We start from the raw sequence: 19,073 nt of genomic DNA on the forward strand, positions 1-19,073 counted from the left end.
TATCTCTCCCATGAACTATCAAAAAGTTGAAAGTGGAGCAATGGCTCAAGTGGTAGAATGCCAATGTTGAGCAAAAGAGCTAAGAGATGGTAGCCAGACCCTGTACTGGCAGCCTCAGTACTGGCACCAAAAAAAAAAATTTTTTTTTAAATAGAAAAAAGAGGACCAGGGAAATAACAAAGCTTAAAGTTTTTTTTTGTCTTACTTTGTTTTTTCTTTTTTGGAACTGGGGATCAAACACTTGCCAGGCACCCATTTTGCCACTGAGCTATATCCCAGTCCTTAAAATATATACTATATTATGCCTAATTTAGAAAGACCAATAAACCTGATATGTATAATCAATAGCAATACAAAGATCGATGTGAGATTTGATTTGATCCTATCCCTCTGAATAACCACTAAAAACATGATTGAGCAGAGAAAATGTATACAGGGGCTGGGAAGGTGACTCAGTGGTAGAGCGCTTGCCTTGCATGCCTGAGGCCCTGGGTTTGATTCCTCAGCACCACATAAGCAAAAAGAAAAAAGCCGGAAGTGGCGCTGTGGCTCAAGTGGTACAGCACAATCCTTGAGCTGAAGAGCTGAGGGACAGCACCCAGGCCCAGAGTTCAGGCCCCACAACTGGACCAAAAAAAAAAAAAGAAAATGTATACAGGAGAAAGGTAACAGAGAAAACAAAGTTGTAAGGAGGATAAAATCCTCAGATTATGATAGAATCAAACCAGAGAATACACTGTGACTTACAGCTTTTGAACTTCAGGCCACAGAGTGTTCTGCAGAAGGTGATCCTCAGTGGGAGGCTCTATATAGAAAAATAAGCACTCATTTAGCCATCAACAAGATACTATAGTCTGTATACCAATGATTTTATTAAATTATGTTTTTGTCACTCCTTACCAGTAAGTAGAGAAGGTTGAAAGGGCACTTGTTGATATTCAAAGCCAGTACTAGTTAACAGCTGCTCTTCATCAGAAGGCTGAGAAGCTATATCTCCTAGTTTAAAAAACATGTCAAAACCATGCATGGAGTCACTATATCTTTATGTTTCAATTACTGTCTCAAATGATCTATACAACTTTGGGGTATGGTTAGGGGGAAAAGGAAAGCAGGATAAAAATGAGGGAAGGGATAACAAGTGTGACAAGAAATGTACTTATTAAGTTACTTATGTAACTGTAACCCCTCTATACAATTAAAAGAACACTAAGGCCACCCATGAGAAAGTAGTAGCACATCAAAATGGTGTATTTCAAAACTATCCATATGATTTTAAACACAAAGGCATTTCTATTGTTTTACTACTTTCCAAACAAACAGCTATAGACATTAATGAAATCCACAATGATTCCTTCCATGTTCTTTGACTCACATAGCCCAGATTCATATCTATTGTTATAGTGCTCTGTAAAACACTTTGAAAGTTGTACCTGTTTCAGTGGTTTGCATATGTACACACTTTGAAAATCATATCTGATGAAGACGAATAGATGTATTGTGATTTTTAAAACAACTGTAGTGAGCATTAGATGCACATTATGCAACTGTGTAATACTTAAAGTTCTCCTATGGGTTCAATAATTTTGGAGACCAAAGCCTTACCCTGAAAAACAGCTTTATTTGATAATCCCAATGCAGGGACAGCAGCTCCTTCTGGAAGACTGCCGTCTTGCTAGAATAAAAAAAATTGATATGTAAGGTATTTTGTTTACATGTTTGGTTTATACTTTGGTAGAATAAAAAAAATTGATATGTAAGGTATTTTGTTTACATGTTTGGTTTATACTTTGGTAGTACTTAGGTTTGAAGTCAAGGCCTCATGATTGCTTGGCTGGTGCTCTACCAGTTGAGCCTCAACTTCCAGTCCTGCTTTTTGCTGGTTATTTTGGAGATGGAGTCTCATAGACATTTCTGCCCGGGTTTGCTTCAAACTTTGATCTTCCAGACCTCAGCCTTCTTAACAGCATATGGCACCCTAGATGATATGTAAGCTTTAAATCCTAAAAGTTACTGTTATTTCAGGCACTCCAAAATAGTCCCACTCACAAATGCTTAAAAGCAGTTTTAAGACCACCTGGGGGGGGGGTATCTATTCTTCCACTTCTTGAATCTGATAGATTCAATGTTGAGCAATCACTGTCCTAAAAACAGTCCCTATCCTCAACTCCACCCAATTCATAAAATCAGGAACCTTCTCATCCATAAATTGATCTAATCCTAAAAGACCAATGGATTCAGTCTCAGAAGAAATATAGTAGACTGTAAATAGAAGGCCAGATTTCTGCCACCAAAACAGCTTCATACACACATTCTTGATGATGGTCAAGTGAACACAGAAGCTTCCTGCAAATATATTCATAGTTTTTTCATTGAACATATTTAACTGAGGACTGACGTTAAAACTCAGTGTTAATGGAAGAGGCAATACTCTGCCTCGGTCTTGCAATTTAAAACAATCAAGTTACTATATGTAAGGCTGTAAGCTAACTCAAAGAAATTGCTACATGACTATATGCTAAGAGTTTCTTACAATTTAAACTTCAATGCAGGGGAGCTAGGTACTGGTGGTGGTTCATACCTGTGAGTCTACCTACTCAGGAGACTGAGACCTAAGGATCATAGTCCAAGGCTAGCCCTGACAGAAAAGTCTTGGAGAATCATATCCCTGATTAATTAGCAAACACCCAGAAGTGGAGATGTGGCTCAAGTGGTAGAGCACCTGCCTTGAGTGGGGAAAAGCTAATTGAGGGCGTGAGGCCCTGAGTTCAAGCCCTGGTATTGGCACCAAAAACAAACTAGAGTTAAGTAAAAATGTGTAGAGGAATACTCACACTTAGATCACAAAGCACATGATTCAGTGATTGCCCTGAAATAGCACAAAAATTTTCCACAAAATTCCGAGGTGCAGAAAAAACTCGAAGAACTTTTTCATCTGCTCCAGATACAAACTGAAATCGACTAATCATTGCCAAACATTTCAGGTCATAACCATGAATCTGAGGTCTTGCAATTTCATGCCAAGTCACCTGGGAATTAAAAGAGGATAACTGAGAATGACTGTTTAAAAAAAACAATTTTCACTAGGCATTGGTAACCTGTAATCCTAGCTACTCATAATAGCAGTTTTGAGGATAGCCCAGGCAGGAAGTTTGCTGAAATCCATTTCCAAAATAGTAAGAAAAAAGCAGGACTGGAACTGTGGCCCATGTTTAGTGAGCCTGAGACCCTGGGTTTAAACACTAGTACTTCAAAAAAAAAAAAAAGAAAAAAAGAAAAAGAAAAAGAAAGAAAAACTATTTTTGTATATTTTTTAAACAATAAAAACATGAGGCAACAAGTTAGCAAGAGACCTAGAAAACAATCCACACCATTTTTTAAACTGATGATACATGTTGTCCAAACTGACAATTTAAATTTAAATTCCTGTCTGAATTGCAGAGATATTAAGTTTTTAAGAAAACGTTAAGCTGTTTTCTAGAGTGGTTGGGTCATTCCACATGAGATGTCCAAAATACATGAAAGTTCCAGTCCTTCTGCAGTCCTACCAGCTATTGTTGTCAGGATTTCTTACTTCAGGCAATCTATATAGTATATAGTAGTATCTCACCATGGTTTTAATGCATTTTCCTAATGTCCAAGAATGCTACCCCACTTTTCATGTGTTCACACGAGTTATTTTATGTAGATTTAGTAAGTAGGAAGATGTTTTACCTGCGACTGGTCTTTTCTCTTCCATGGAGCAAAAAGACGAGTTGTCTGGTCAGTGCCAACAGTAATAATGAATTCTCCTTCTGGATCCCAAATTAGATCTTGAACACCATCAAAGTGTCCTGATATGACAATCTCTGGAGTCCATTCTCTCTACAATGAAAGTGCACATAAACATGACACATACCAAATAATCAAAGACTATCACCATTCAAAGTAGAGCACTCATCTCTGGGAAATATGAAAGAGTAAAGCTCTCTAGAAAGTGAAAAGCTAATATACAAGATGGGACCACCTAATAATAGAAACTATTTTCCAAACAATCAAATATATCCTTTGAAGCTGTAGGAAATTTCCCTCAACATTTCTTGATCATCACCTAGCAGCCAGATACAACTTAATCTTTCTGTGGTAAAATGTATTATTACATAATGGCAACTACTCTACAGGACATTAAGAGAATTACATGAATTTAACTCATAAAATATTCAGAACAATGCTGCCATATATGACAAAGCCCACAAACTAAGTCACGCAAATCCATGAATTTTTCCTTTATAAAAAGTGATCAGATGCACATTCAGAATCTGCTGAGTCATATTTCACTCAACATTTATATTTCTTTGGGTTAATTTATTTTGCTTGTTTATTTATTTAAAATATACTTATAAGCCAAGAGTACTGGCATATGCATGCAATCCCAGCACTCTGAAGGCTTAAGCAAGAGAATCACAAGTTTGAAGCCAGCCTAAGCTACATAGGGAGAACTCAAACAGCCCTTCAAAAACAAAAACTACATGAAAACAAAAACAACACATGTGTATGTATGCGAATCTATACACATACATATAAAACTCCACTTACACAACATCCAAATTCTGATGGTTTAGTAATTTATTTTATTCTTGCATTTCTTTTGTTTTACATAGCAATGGCCATAACTTTTAAAAACTTTATTCTATAATACCCTTAAGCAGCTTCAAATTACATTATTGGCATATTATCACAAATAGTGAAAATTCAAAAGAAACCTTTTTCTTGGTGTATAGAAAATATCCTAAAGAGACTGGCATTTAGAACACAGTACTCCTGTGCTACCTGAAGTAATAATACTTTTGATGCAGTGATACTACAACTTGAAATACAAATTTGTTTCTTTTTGTGATTAATTTTAGAATTTTATTTTTTATTCAGTTCTAGTTGTGAATATGTAAGAAATTTACTTAACTAAAATCAAAGCTAAACAAAAGAGTAATAAAAAAAAATACAGTTTCAAGCTAGGCGCCAGTGGCTCACACCTGTAATCCTAGCTACTCTGATATCTGAGGATTGTGGTTTAAAGCCAGCCCAGAGAAGAAAATGCATGAGACTCTTATCTCCAATAAGTTAATAAAAAAGCTGGAAGTAGAGCCATGGCTCAAGTGGCAGAGTGCTAGCCTTGAGCCAACAGAAGCTCAAGGACAGTGACCAGACCCTGAGTTCAAGCCCCAGGACAAGAAAAAAAAAAAAAAAGAAAAAAAGAAAGTTTCTATCTGTGTTTGCTTCAGATCATTTTCATATCCATATATAGTAGGAAATTTATCAGTTTTTAAATTAACTTCCTTGTGTTTATTTTAGAACAGATTCTAATTTCCATAGAAAAACAAGTATATATATATACGTATATATATATATATATATATATATATATATATATATATATATACACACACATACACACATATATACACTTGAGGAGGGTGTGCTAGGGATAAAATCCAGGGTATTAGGCAAGTGATCTACCACTGAGCTACATCTAGTCCCTATACAAAGATTAACTCATTTAAGTATCATTCAATACCTCAACAATGCTCTCTTATCCGAATATGACGTCACTTCAACTTAAACGTCTCTACTATGCTTTACTATATTAAACTATGTGTTACTTATAATTCATAAGTAAAAGACTACTTGCTAGGTTTCTTGAGAAGTCATTAATTTGATTAGAAATGCATTAAAAGTGCTTTTCTTACTGGGTTAAATGTGTTCTGCTTCCAAAGGTGCAATGCTCCATGGAAAGCGTGAGCAATGATCATAGAGCCATCTTCATTGAACTGGCAATCATAAAATCCCAGAGTATTTCCACCAACTTCACCTACTCGAACCTTCAGTGACAGAAAATAATTCTCCATCAATAATCCCATTTCTCACAATGAGAAATCAGATTCCAATGTATACAAAGAGTGAAAATTTACAGTTCTATGAATTCAGATTTGGGACTTAGATATTTGGTTTACAAAGCCCAATTTTGTTTCTTAAATATCCACATTTTTACCTGTTCTAACCAAACTCCTGACTCTTCATCTGGAGCCCAAAGAATCATGGTTTTATCCATTGAAGCAGACAATAATCTCATTGGCTGCTGTAGAACACCATCTAAAGAATAAAAACTAATGCCTTTAGGTGAGCAACAAGCATCATGTTTGCAGAGTACCACACACAAAAGAAGGGAGGGTTATGATAAGAATATTCAATGTAGCAATTTATAAAACAACAAAAAGGTCTATCATTAGAAAAAGAGATAACAAGTTGTGATACATTCACACAATGGAATACTGCAATGCAACAACAAAAGAATAACCAGGGCTATATGAATCAAATATGTAAACATTTGTAACAAATTAAACCCAAACATATTAATGTGGTAAATTTAAAATATTATAAAATATAAATGCAGCTTGATACCAAAGTTTAGGAACTAAAATAATATTGTTTATGGCTGTGTATAAATGTAATAAAATATAAAAAAAGCATGGGAATGATTTGCACTGACTTCAGTACTATAAGGTGGATGGAATGGAAAGCTTACAAAGAACATACAGAGCTTCTGAATACCTATAATATTCAATTCTTTTTGTTTTGTTTTGTGCTAGGCCTGGGGCTTGAACTTGGGGCCTGGGAACTGTCTCTGAGCTTTTTTGCTAAAAACTGCTAAAAACTAACACTATACCATTTGAGACATAGTTCTACTTCCAGCTTTTTGATGGTTAATTGGAGATAAGTGTCTCACAGACTTTACTGTCCTGGCTTGCTTCAAAGTGTGATTCTCAGATCTCAACCTCCTAAGTAGCTAGGATTACAGACATAAGGCATTGGTGCTAGACTTTAACAAAATAATCTTTTTTTGTCTGTCCTGGGGCTTAAACTGCAGGGCCTGGGCACTGTCCCTGAGCCCCTTTGTACTCAAGGCTAGGGCTCTACTACTTGAGCCACAGTGCCACTCCCTGCTTTTTCTGAGTAGTTTATTGTATATAAGACTTTCACAGACTTTCCTGGCCAAGCTGGCTTTGAACCAAGATCCTCAGATCTCAGTCTCTGAATACCTAGGATTACAGGCATGAGCCACTTGCACCTGACTAACAACAAATTTAATGGAACCAAGTGACCAATATACCAGGAATAGTCTTATACTTTGCCAACCTGAAAACATCTTACATATGCAATTTCTAATCAAGTTCAAAAAAATCCTCTAAAGGAAAAAAATGAGGGAAGGGGTAACAAGTTTGACAAGAAATATACTTATTAACTTACTTATGTAACTGTTACCCCTCTGTACATCACCTTGACAAAAAAAAAAAAAAAAAAAATTAGCAAAAAAAAAAAATGGCCCCAGTAAAGACTTATTTGGGAAAAAAACAAAATACTCTGTCTCAGCTGGTCAGCTTAAAAAACCATGAAATTTAAACTGATCCAGGGATTTACTTATGTTTTCTTCCTACCTTTGTAAAAGGAGGGTTGCCAATGAACTGCATTTACCCAGTTTTCATGACCAGCCAGCACAGTCTCCAGAATAACTGCAAATGTTATTTTAATACCTACAACAAAAACAATGAAACTCAGACCCTCAAAGCATATCTAAAAAGAACATTTGTATACCCAAATCAAATGTGCAATTATGTCAAAAAATTTGGAAGTAAATATATTAGTGAAGATTCAAAAAAAGTATATATATTCTAAATTTCATTAACAAGTATATAATGTGTTCAAAATTATAGAAAAAGTTCTGAAAATAAATTTTTCTAGATATTTTTACTTACTTTGTTATGAATAAATATTAAGAATGGTTTACTGTTTTTCTGAAATAACCATTACACTGAAATTTAAAAAGTAAAATCATATGCAACATATGCAAATGGTGAAATATCTCATTTACAATTTTTATGATTTTATGTATCAATTAAAGAATAGAGCTGAGTTGTTGCTCAGTGATATAACATAATGTGCAAGACTGTGGATTCAATGCATAGTACCATAAAAATTAAATACATTTCAATTTTAGAAATATTTTATGGGTGAAAACAAACTAGCCTCTGTTTCCTAACTCATTATCAAAGTATAAACATATAAATTAGTATTTTAAAACTTTTTAAATTCTAAAATATCATTTAAAAATAAATGTAGAAATAAGGGGAACTTAATATCTTGGTCTTGATAAACAAAATAATCAATAAAAATATCATGACAATTTTCTTCTTTGGATACAGCTACTCTCATTAATATGGTGGTTGTATCATTTCTATAAACTTCTATTACCAAAATCTGAATTTTAATGGGCTTTGTAATCAAGAACAGTAAGAAAGGAAAATTCTATCTAAATGAGTGGTGTTTAATGATGCAGGCATGGGCTTTGTTCTAAAGAGAGGAAGAAAACCATAATTAGAATATATCACTCAAATGTAGAGATTTAAGTTCAGCCTGCCTCTCTTAAATAGGTATCCAATGAAAAGTCACTATACCATTGCTGTAGGTCTTCTACGCTGACTGAAAATCCAGTAATACCCTGTTGCAAATCAATCTACTAAGAAATATTAATCATTGGGCTGGGAAGGTGGCTCAGTGGTAGAGCACTTGCCTTGCATCCATGAGGCCCTGGGTTCGATTCCTCAGCACCACATAAGCAAAAAGAAAAAAGCCGGAAGTGGCACTGTGGCTCAAGTGGTAGAGCGCTAGCCTTGAGCTGAAGAGCTGAGGGACAGCGCCCAAGCCCAGAGTTCAGGCCCCATGACCGGACCCCCCCCAAAAAAAAAGAAATATTAATCATTACTTTCAGCATTTAAAAAATTGTATGTAGTGGAAAAAATGTTTTAAATACAAAAAAGGACTCATCTTCACACAAAAATAAAGACATATATAGTATTCATTTCAGGCAAGGAAATTAAAACTAAACTTCACATAGGAGTGGAGAAATAAATGAGTCAGCTCAAAGAACTAAGTGCTGGCATATCAAGTACCATTAACTGTTACTCACTTCCACTTTCCACAGTAAAAGTGTTTTCCTTCAGTCTTATATTATTATCCTGAGCTTCTGAAGATGTGGACTTTATATACAGCTTCCACATTCTTATCAGGCAATCTTGTGAACAGCTTGCTAGGAAAAGATCATTACCTAATTTAAAAAGATATTATATTAAAATCATTGTATAATTTAGGTATAAGATTTTTCAAACTTTTTTTCTAGATTTCTAGATTCCTCGCACCCCAAATTCAACTTTGTTTCCTTCCATTACATTAATTTTAGTAACATTAAAAAATACACAATAAAGGCAAGTAAGTTCTACAAAAAACTTTTCAAGGGCTGGGAAGGTGGCTCAGAGGTAGAGCGCTTGCCTTGCATGCCTGAGGCCCTGGGTTCGATTCCTCAGCACCACATAAGCAAAAAGAAAAAAGCCAGAAGTGGTGCTGTGGCTCAAGTGGTAGAGCGCTAGCCTCGAGCTGAAGAGCTGAGGGACAGCACCCAGGCCCAGAGTTCAGGCCCCACAACCAGACTCAAAAAAAAAAAAAAAACTTTTCAAGATCACTGAAAAAGCAAAACAGCTAGTGTTATCTTATTAACATCAATTTGTTTCATTCTATACCACTCAATAGTTATTCAAAGAGTAGTATACTCTTTTCTTTTCTTTTCTTTTCTTTTTGTTGGTCATGGGGCTTGAACTCTGGGCCTGGGCATTGTCCCTCAGCTCTTCAGCTCAAGAGGAGTGCTCTACCACTTGAGCCACAGTGCCACTTCCAGTTTTCTGGTGGTTTACTGGAGATAAGGAGTCTCACGGACTTTCCTGCCCTGATTGGCTTTGAACCGCAATGCTTAGATCTCAGCTTCCTGAGTAGCTAGGATTACAGGCATGAGCCACTGATGCCCAGCTTAGTATATACCCTTTTCTAACAGAATATATTTTCTAACAGAAAATATAGCATATAAACATTAAAACTTAAAACAGGAGAGGTGTTTTCCTGCAGTTACATATACTGTTTCTATCATATGTGCTTTAGCAAAGCTTCATACTGACCAAAGGCTGCCCACTCCACACCTCTTATCCAATCCTCATGTCCACGGAGCAAAATCACTTTCTGAAACTAGGAAGATTACAAAGTCAGTGACTTCATTTGTTCACATTGTATGAGACCAATCCTGTCATACCACTGTTACTGAGAACATACCTAATTACACAAGATAAAGCATTCATTTGGGAATGAAACATATCATCATGTAATATCTAAATAATTAAATGAGCAACTCTGAGTAAATAATCCAAGTGTTTATGAGACAAAATGACACATGCTGTGTATACAGTAAAGAAACAAGCTCAACTTTCATAATTACTTGGATATTGCTCAAATAACAGAGTGCCTGTCTAACAAGTGAAAGGCCCTGTATTCAAACCCCAGTACCACCTAAAAATAACCCACCCACCCCCCAAAAAAATTAAAAAGCAAGGAAATAAGTATCTTTGTTATTTAATGACAGGGCCCGGTTCTGCTTGTGGAATCTCTCTTATTTTCACTACTCACAATGTAAATAAATTCATAAAGACATTAAATACTAGTAGTGGGTACTTTCTAGAGGTATGGTATACTTTATTTTAAAAAAAATTTTTTTTTTTTTTTTGGTCCTGGGACTTGAACTCTGGGCCTGGGCACTGTCCCTCAGCTCTTCAGCTCAAGGCGAGCGCTCTACCACTTGAGCCACAGCGCCACTTCCATTTTTTTTCTGGTGGTTTATTGGAGATAAGAGTCTTACAGACCTTCCTGCCCGGGCTGCCTTTGAACCGAGATCCTCAGATCTCAGCCTCCTGAGTAGCTAGGATTACAGGCGTGAGTCACCAGTGCTGGGCCATTTAAATTTTTTAAGGAACAAAAAACCCCCACTACAATGGCACTGTCCTTCCCCCACTAACAATCTATTTTCCCCTAACAACTCTGGGCCCACAGCCAAGACCATACTTCTTGAGATTCAAATAGAGTGATTTGGATTACAACATTCCTAAATTTCTATAATTTGGAAATAGTCCATACTCAAATATGTTATATAATTCTAGAATCTAATTCTAATCTTATTAAATACCATTAATTACCTGATCATCTTGTTGAACAAATAAATGAATCCTGCAGTCATCATCACCACATGCTAATATTGGTACTGAAAGGGGAGAAAAGGCACCACTGTAAATACTCTACAAAACTATGAGGACCTATGTTTATTCTAAACTCTGGGTAAAGAATTCTGGCTTCCATTTCCCTCACCACCTGACAAATTGAGTGTTCAATAAATGCTTCCAGGAGTAAAATAGAAACTCTACAATATACTAGTAGATGGTTATGTGTCAAGTAACTAAGAATTAATTGCAGTTTCATTGCCATTCTACATTGTTTATGATGGATCAGCAAAAGAAGCTCAAGAACAAGCAGGACCCATTTCTACAAGAGAAGACTAAGATGAAAAGTTGATAGTTCAAATGACTAATAAAGAGCTACTCTAGCTGGGCATCAGTGGCTCAATCTGTAATTCTACTTACTCAAGAGGCTGAGATCTAAGGATCTCAATTCAAAATAAACCCAGGGAGAAAAGTCTGAGTCTGTCCCTGAGCTTCTTTGTTTTCAAGGCTAGCACTTTGCCACTTGAGCCACAGTGCCACTTCTGGCTTTTTCTGTTTATGTGTTGGGGAATCAAACACAGGGCTTCATGTGCTAGGCAAACACTCTACTACTAAGCCACATTCCCAGCCTTAGTTGGGTTATTTTTAAGGTAAGAGTTTCTCAGACTTTTCTTCCCAGGATGGCTTGAAACTTGATTCTCTGGATCTTGGCTACCTACATAGTTAAGCCTATAGGCATGAGCCATTGGTGCCTGGTTTTACTTATATTTTCAACAGCTACCAAAATTCTCAATAGCTTGTAAATTTGTGATCTATGCTTAGGTCATTAGAATACTGTAGCAAAGGTATGTTAGCTACCTCAAAATTGATTCATAAAAACACTGAGTACAGGGCTATGAGTCTAGCTCAATGGTGGAATACTTGTCTAGCATATGTGAGGTCCTCTGTTTTATCCCCAGCACCACAGAAAAAACAAAAATACAAACATCTGGATAGAATATATGGTCTTGTCTCATATACTCACCATCAGTATTAGGCAAAAAAGACAAGCAGACAGCCAGAGCAAATCCACTTTCAAAATTCAAGGTCTGAAGGCATGTCACTAAGAAATAACAACAACAACAAAAAAATCATTGGGTAGCATCATCACAGATCTGGGTGTCAGCAGGGAGACAAGTCAATCCTGAGCTCTTACTGATTGATTATGTGAGGCCAAATGGCCAAATCTTAACAAGATTGCAGCAAACAAAATGATTCATATGAAAAGATTCAGGAGAAACTTGCATTGTTTAATAGTCTGGAATAGAGGTGCTTTGAAAAAGTATTTTCAAGAAAGAAACACTTAGATTAAAATTAACATTTTTAAAGTTGCTTTAAAGTTTGAGAAAAATTATGTGTTCCTCTAGCTGTTGTTAATATGGTAATTACTACTTTGGTTACTTGGATTAAAATGTCTCCACCTACCTTCTGAACCCTTTTTAGTCCAGAGTCGAACAGTAGAATCTGCAGCTGCAGAAACTATCAATGTGTGCCATACAGCATCTGCTGCCCTCCTCTGGTAAACAGCATGCACCGCATAGACTGGACCTTCATGGCCTTGGAGATGAATTGCTTTTAATAGCTGAATCAGAAAAAAAATGAAATATTAAGAAAAATTGGATTATGTTTCACCTTAACTTAGTTGTAATCACTGGATTAAAGGTACCATTAAAATGTCTGGCCCCTCTCAGATTGTTTAATCCAGAAATAGGTTCTCTAAATTAAATAGAATGAAAACTTTCAAGAACTCTGTCTGGACAGGTTAACAGCACTCAAAAAATGTGCACAACTTTTGACACAATCTCAAATCTAAGAATTTACTCTGGGAATAGTATTTGTGTAACAAATAATATTAAAAGAAAAATATATTCACCACATAAGAGTTTATGATAGTAAAAAAAAAAAACTGCAATCAACCTAAAATTATTTTCAAAAGGTTAGCCAGGAACCAGTGGCTCATATCTATAATACTAGCTACTTAGGAAGCTGAGATCTGAAGATTCCAGCTCAAAGCCAGCCCACTCAGGAAAGTTTGTGAGACTCTTATCTCCAATTAACCACCAAAAAGCTGGAAGGAGCACTATGGTTCAAGTGGCAAAGTGCTAGTCTTGAGTAAAAAAAAAGCTGAGGAACAATGCCCAGGCCCTCAGTTCAAGTCCCAGGACTAGCACAACAACAAAAACAAAAGGTTAAATTGGTTAAGTAAATTATACATACACTATAGCCAATAAAAAGGATAATTGGATAAATACATTCCTACATGGCTCTCCTTCTAAATTAGCATAATGTCTCCTTATAAATACAGCAGAATGTATATTCTGACAGAATCACTATAAAAATTCAGAGAAAAAAGTCAGTTTATCTGAACTAAAGGTAGTATCTGCCAGTTTTCTTTCACAGTGGAGTTAAATTCTTGGAGTCAAACTAGACCATATGCTGAGAATGAGCAAATAAGTCTATATCAAACTTTTTTTTTTTGGTAGGGTACTCAGTGCCTCATGCTTTCTAGGCAGGTAATCTATCACTTCAGCCATACTCTCAACCCATTTTGCTTTAGTTACTTTTGGAGTAGAACCTCACACTTTTGCCTGGATCACAATCCTCCTATTTTTGCCTCCTACATAGCTGGAATGAGGACAACTACCACCATATTCACAACCCCACTCAGTTTGTTGAGATGTGGAGTTTCACTAGCTTTTTGCTCAGGCTGGCTATCATCTCCACCTCCAAATTAGCTAGCATTACAAGAATGAACCACCACATACAATGTACCATCAAACTTTCACCAAGTACTATTTTAATATTCATTTATAATAGTTACCTAAGTGTGACTATAAAACAGAAAAAAATGGAACCAAGAAATAAATATCGTTGCGTATTAGGTCTATCCATTTGCCACACAACATTCCCTATGGTATCCCTTCCACAGACATCCTTTTTTCCAGTGCTAAGCATCAAACTTCGAGCCTGGCATAAGTTAGGTAGTAACTGAGCTACATCTCCAGCCCAGGTATTTGTAAAAATTTCTTTCAAATTTGTTAGATTCTGCTCATTCCTTTGATAGGTAATGTACCCTGAATGGCTCTTCAGTTATCTTTCCAATTACTTGACCAGAGCCTCTGCCACTCAAGATATTAGGTAGATTGGCACCCACTGGCTCAAGACTGTAGTTCTAGCTACTGAAAGACTGTGATTGGGAGGATCACAGTCTAAGGGTAGCCTAGAAGAAAGTTCATGAGACGACTGGTAAATAGAGAGTTAAACAGGGTGGTGTGTACCTGTTGGCTAAGCTGAGAAGCTGAAAATAGGTGAATTGCACCTGAATGCTTACATTTTCTAAAAACATTAAACCTATGGAAAATATTCATTTCATATTTTTAGTAAGGCTGCATTTGAAGTATGAGAAATTATATAAAAACACAAATAATTCAGAAAGAAAACACCCTTCAAGTTGACCAACTTTTTAATGAAAAATACTCATGTTCAATCACTCAAATCTCTCATTACATTAGCTTAGAATTATTTCCTTTTGAAAGTGGAGGTGTGGCTCAAATGGTAGAGTGTCAGTTGTGAGCAAGAGTATGACGTCTTGAGTACCATCACACACACACACACACACACACACACACACACACACACACACACACACACAAATTATCAGCAGTCAAGGTGCACTGAGCATCTGTGTGCATGAAAATGAATATGGGAGAGTATGTGTGGCCCTTTCCCACATTGGATCCTTTTATTCTCTTTCTCTTTTATGCCTTCCAAGCACCTTTTCCCTCCTCTCTCTATCCCATTTCTGCTCTACCCCCACAAGTCTGCTCTCTGCCATCAGATCCTTGCTTAACCTGTAATCTCTCAACTGTCAATGTTTAGGAGGGGCAGTACTGAGGAAAATCTTCCAAGTCTCACCTCAAGGTCCCAAAACAAGTGTTTATAAATGCATCTATGTGGCTTTCTCTGCCAAGGTTAGTTCAAGCAAGAGCCAAGTTTTCAACATTACTATCATTCTGGTGCTGTCATTCTAGTCCAAGTGTCTCCAAAATTCCACCCTCATACCTGCTCTCTAATTCTGAGAATAAGTCTGGGTATCCAATAAACAATTTAAATGACATATGTGCAAGTGGTTTCATATTTTCCATCCTTATTTTTTCCCTGTAAAAGCAGCTTTCTCCAAAAGACCTACATCAAGAATCCCATCATTTTTGATGACTCATTCCCTGTCCATCATATTATACTCTTTTTCCAACCAACTTATCAATGCCAAAGTCATTTCTCCTTTAAAATAAAACACTCATATTGTTTCTCAGGGTCTTTAATGCTAGGATTACAGACATATCTGAACCAAAGAACAAAGCTAGTACTCAAATACCCATATGGTTCTCTCCTAGTCTTCTCTAGTATTATTGCCCACAATATATTACTTAGTAACATTTCCAAAACTGTATTCCTCAGAATTCCAAGAAATGCAAAGAGATTTAATAGTGGGGGTAAAAAGAGATACCTATGTCTGAAATTTTTCCTCACTCCTCTCATATATGCCAAGGTAATAACCCCACACTTTAAAATCCACCTGGAGGGCTGGGAAGGTGGCTCAGTGGTAGAGCGCTTGCCTTGCATGCCTGAGGCCCTGGGTTTGATTCCTCAGCACCACATAAGCAAAAAAGAAAAAAGCTGGAAGTGGCACTGTAGCTCAAGTGGTAGAGTACTAGCCTTGAGCTGAAAAGCTGAGGAACAGCGCCCAGGCCCAGAGTTCAGGCCCTACGACCTGACCAAAAAATAAAATAAAATAAAAAAATAAAATCCACCTGAAACACTATCTCTTCCATTTTTTTTTAACTTTCACAGCACTACGGTTGTGATGTAGCATGTTACTACACCTACCATGCAGTCACTTTTTTTTATAAGTTTTTTATTGTGAAAATACTATACAAAGGGGTTACAGTTACATGAGCAAGCATTGTTGCCTCCTCCTTTGTTTTTCCCCTACCATCCCTTCCCTCCCACTTCCACAATTACATTCCCCCTACCACCCAGTGTCTTGTACATCTCATTGTTACAGTGCGTCAACCTGTCACTTTTATTTTAGGTTTTTATTCACATACATTTTCTCTTCAAACTGAACCTGACTCATAGACAGACTCTATATCTTCTTTGTATAAAATTAAGGGAAGGGAAGGGTATGGCACCAAGGCTAGAACTCAGGGCCTCTTACTCTTACTTGACTTTTTGCTCACAGTTGACACTTAACTGCTTGAGCCATGCCTCCAGATCAGCTTTTTCCCTAGTTAATTAGAGATAAGAGTCTCAAGAACTTTTCTGGCCCATATCCTGATTTCAGCTCCTGAGAGCTAGGATTACAGGTATGAGCTGGTACCTGGCTCCTCTACACTTTTAATCTTAATTTACAGTAGAAACAATTTAAACAGTCCATTGATACAATTTGGCCATTTAATTGCACATGGTGAGTGGGAGCTCAGGAATGACTTCACTCATTTCCCTGATGACACCCAGAGCTATCACAATGCTACTAATGCTACTCAATCCCTCTAGAAAGATAAATCAGAGTTAGTTGCTCACAGAGGGTGTTTTTTGTTGTCTTCTTTGGGAAATATACACGCATTAACCTTTGCCACTTTTTTTTTTTTTTGGTCATGGGGCCTGAGCTCTGGGCCTGGGCGCTGTCCCTCAGCTCTTCAGCTCAAGACCAGCAGTCTACCACTTGAGCCACAGTGCTACTTCCAGCTTTTTCTGCTTATGTGGTGCTGAGGAATCAAACCCAGGGCCTCATGCATGCAAGGCAAGCACTCTACCACTGACCTACCTTCCCAGCCCCACCTTTGTCTTTTAATAGTTGCTTACAACTAGAAACAACTTCAACTGTTCATCAAAAAAGTCCCATCTCTATTATAAACTCCAAATAACTTCACTTGGCATTATGGAGCTCTATATTCCTATGGCAGCAGCTGCCTTATGAACAGTTTTATTATTTCACTTTTATTATTTATCTTAATTGTATAATTTATTAAGAATTAATTTATTATCTTTAAAAATAGGACAGTTCATATAAAAAGTGTGCAAATTAATGCAAAGTAACACAGATGATTGACAACATATGAACATGGAAGCAGAAATTACTAAAAAGGCTACAGGAGTATGAAGTATACAAGATAAACTATTTGTGCTATATGTAGTTGTCAATAACTATAATCCCAGCACTCAGGTTACAGCAGAAGGTTAAGAATTCAAGGAAAGCCTCAGGTACATACCAACATTCTTTCTCAAAAGCAAAGATAAAGTATCTGGGCTACAAATAAGCAAAAATAAGAAAACTTCATAAGGAAGAAACAGAAGAAATAATGGAAAAACAAAATAAAAGCAGAAAAAAAGTCATTTGTTATAATTTCTACCTACCTGATTATTCTCTATTTCCCAATGAATGACTTGATTATCAGATCCTCCAGAGACTAATTCAGTAGAAGGAGCTAAAAAAAAATTGAATTTCAGTAAATATATTTATATGCAAAACTTACTAGTTTTTCTGTAGGTTAACATCTAGCCCTACTTGCTTAATGGCTTGCATTTGTTCTATATGTATAAACAATTTTTTTCTTTGGAACTTAAAAATTAAATTGCTTAATGGATCACTGGATGAAGAAACTATGGTATATATTTATAATGGGTATTCATATGTGGAAGCAGTAAGAGGACCTCAATGTAGAAAAATCTGGGAAGGTGGCCACAGGAAAGCAGGGAGGAGACAGAAATGGGTAGACAGAATCAATCAGTGCATGATATATGCATGTATGGAAATATCACAGTGATTGCATTAATCTGTGCAATTAGTGTGTTAATAACTATAAGGAATAAGTCGCACACACTTATTTCTTACATGTCCTAAGGAATGGAACATTTTCTACAGTACCATAATAATCACATTCAAAGACTAGGGAGGGATTTAAGTGATAAAAAGTTAATGAGAACAGAGTCACTGTTGTACATTTCTTCAGATCTTTTTAGCATCTGACTTTATTAAACTCCATCTAGATTTTCCTATCTGATTCTGAATTTAATCAGCTGAAAAACCACACATCATATGACTGCTTGAAAATTACCATATACTCATGACAGAATGTGAATAAAAACTGTAGTATCTTAGTACTATGTGAATAATTTTGACGTAAGGGTCCTCCAATCCCGCCCAAACTTTAACTTTTCATATGATGCAAACAGAGATACAATGTCTTATCTGAAAAAGGAATAGCTTAGCTAAGCACTAGGGTTCACATCTATAATCCTAGGTATTCAAGAGACTTTAGATTAGTCCCAGCAGAACAGTTTTCTACATTCCTCCAAGTTAACTGGCCACAAAAAAAAAAAAAAGTAGGCCTAGAAACATGGCTGAAGAGCACTAACCTAGCAAACAAGACTCTGAGTAAAATCTCAGACCCAACAAAAAAAAAGTCTGCCAGGCAGAAACAGATATAGAAATTATGTTATCTGAATGTCATCTCAGCCTACACTGTGCTTAGAAGTTTTTAATCAAAGGTTATGGGCAAATACAAGAATATAAGATAGCTCCCTTACTCTATCAAGACCAAAATGGAGGGGCTGGGAAGGTGGCTCGGTGGTAGAGTGCTTGCCTTGCATACATGAGGCCCTGGGTTCGATTCCTCAGCACTACATAAGCAGAAAAAGCCAGAAGTGGCACTGTGGCTCAAGTGGTAGAGTGCTCGCCTTGAGCTGAAGAGCTGATAGACAGGGCCCAGGCCCAGAGTACAGGCCCCATGACCAACAAAAAAAGAAAGAAAGGAAGAAAGAAAGAAAGAAGGAAGGAAGCAAGGAAAGAAGGAAGGAAGAAAGGAAGGAAGGAAGGAAGCAAAAAGGAAGGAAGCCAGACAGACCAAAATGGAT

At 36.6% G+C, this 19,073-nt stretch overlaps 1 protein-coding gene across 1 annotated transcript in view; it reads right to left on the bottom strand.

Annotated features, from left to right (window-relative positions):
- Positions 1 to 19,073, bottom strand: part of Elp2 (elongator acetyltransferase complex subunit 2) — a 35,125-nt gene that overhangs the window by 13,259 nt on the left and 2,793 nt on the right. The window contains exons 3-16 of the mRNA XM_070029314.1: positions 17,574 to 17,644; positions 12,582 to 12,738; positions 12,142 to 12,219; positions 11,097 to 11,161; positions 10,032 to 10,098; positions 8,996 to 9,133; positions 7,467 to 7,562; positions 6,023 to 6,123; positions 5,721 to 5,852; positions 3,712 to 3,861; positions 2,832 to 3,026; positions 1,603 to 1,672; positions 901 to 996; positions 748 to 805 (exon numbers count right to left, since the gene is read on the bottom strand). Of these exons, the coding sequence (XP_069885415.1) occupies positions 748 to 805; positions 901 to 996; positions 1,603 to 1,672; positions 2,832 to 3,026; positions 3,712 to 3,861; positions 5,721 to 5,852; positions 6,023 to 6,123; positions 7,467 to 7,562; positions 8,996 to 9,133; positions 10,032 to 10,098; positions 11,097 to 11,161; positions 12,142 to 12,219; positions 12,582 to 12,738; positions 17,574 to 17,644 (1,474 nt within the window). The remainder of the gene's footprint in view (positions 1 to 747; positions 806 to 900; positions 997 to 1,602; positions 1,673 to 2,831; positions 3,027 to 3,711; positions 3,862 to 5,720; positions 5,853 to 6,022; positions 6,124 to 7,466; positions 7,563 to 8,995; positions 9,134 to 10,031; positions 10,099 to 11,096; positions 11,162 to 12,141; positions 12,220 to 12,581; positions 12,739 to 17,573; positions 17,645 to 19,073) is intronic.

Source organism: Dipodomys merriami, unplaced genomic scaffold, assembly GCF_024711535.1.
Source record: "Dipodomys merriami isolate MVZ:Mamm:240054 unplaced genomic scaffold, mDipMer1.0.p SCAF_2, whole genome shotgun sequence".
Lineage (NCBI taxonomy): Eukaryota > Metazoa > Chordata > Mammalia > Rodentia > Heteromyidae > Dipodomys > Dipodomys merriami.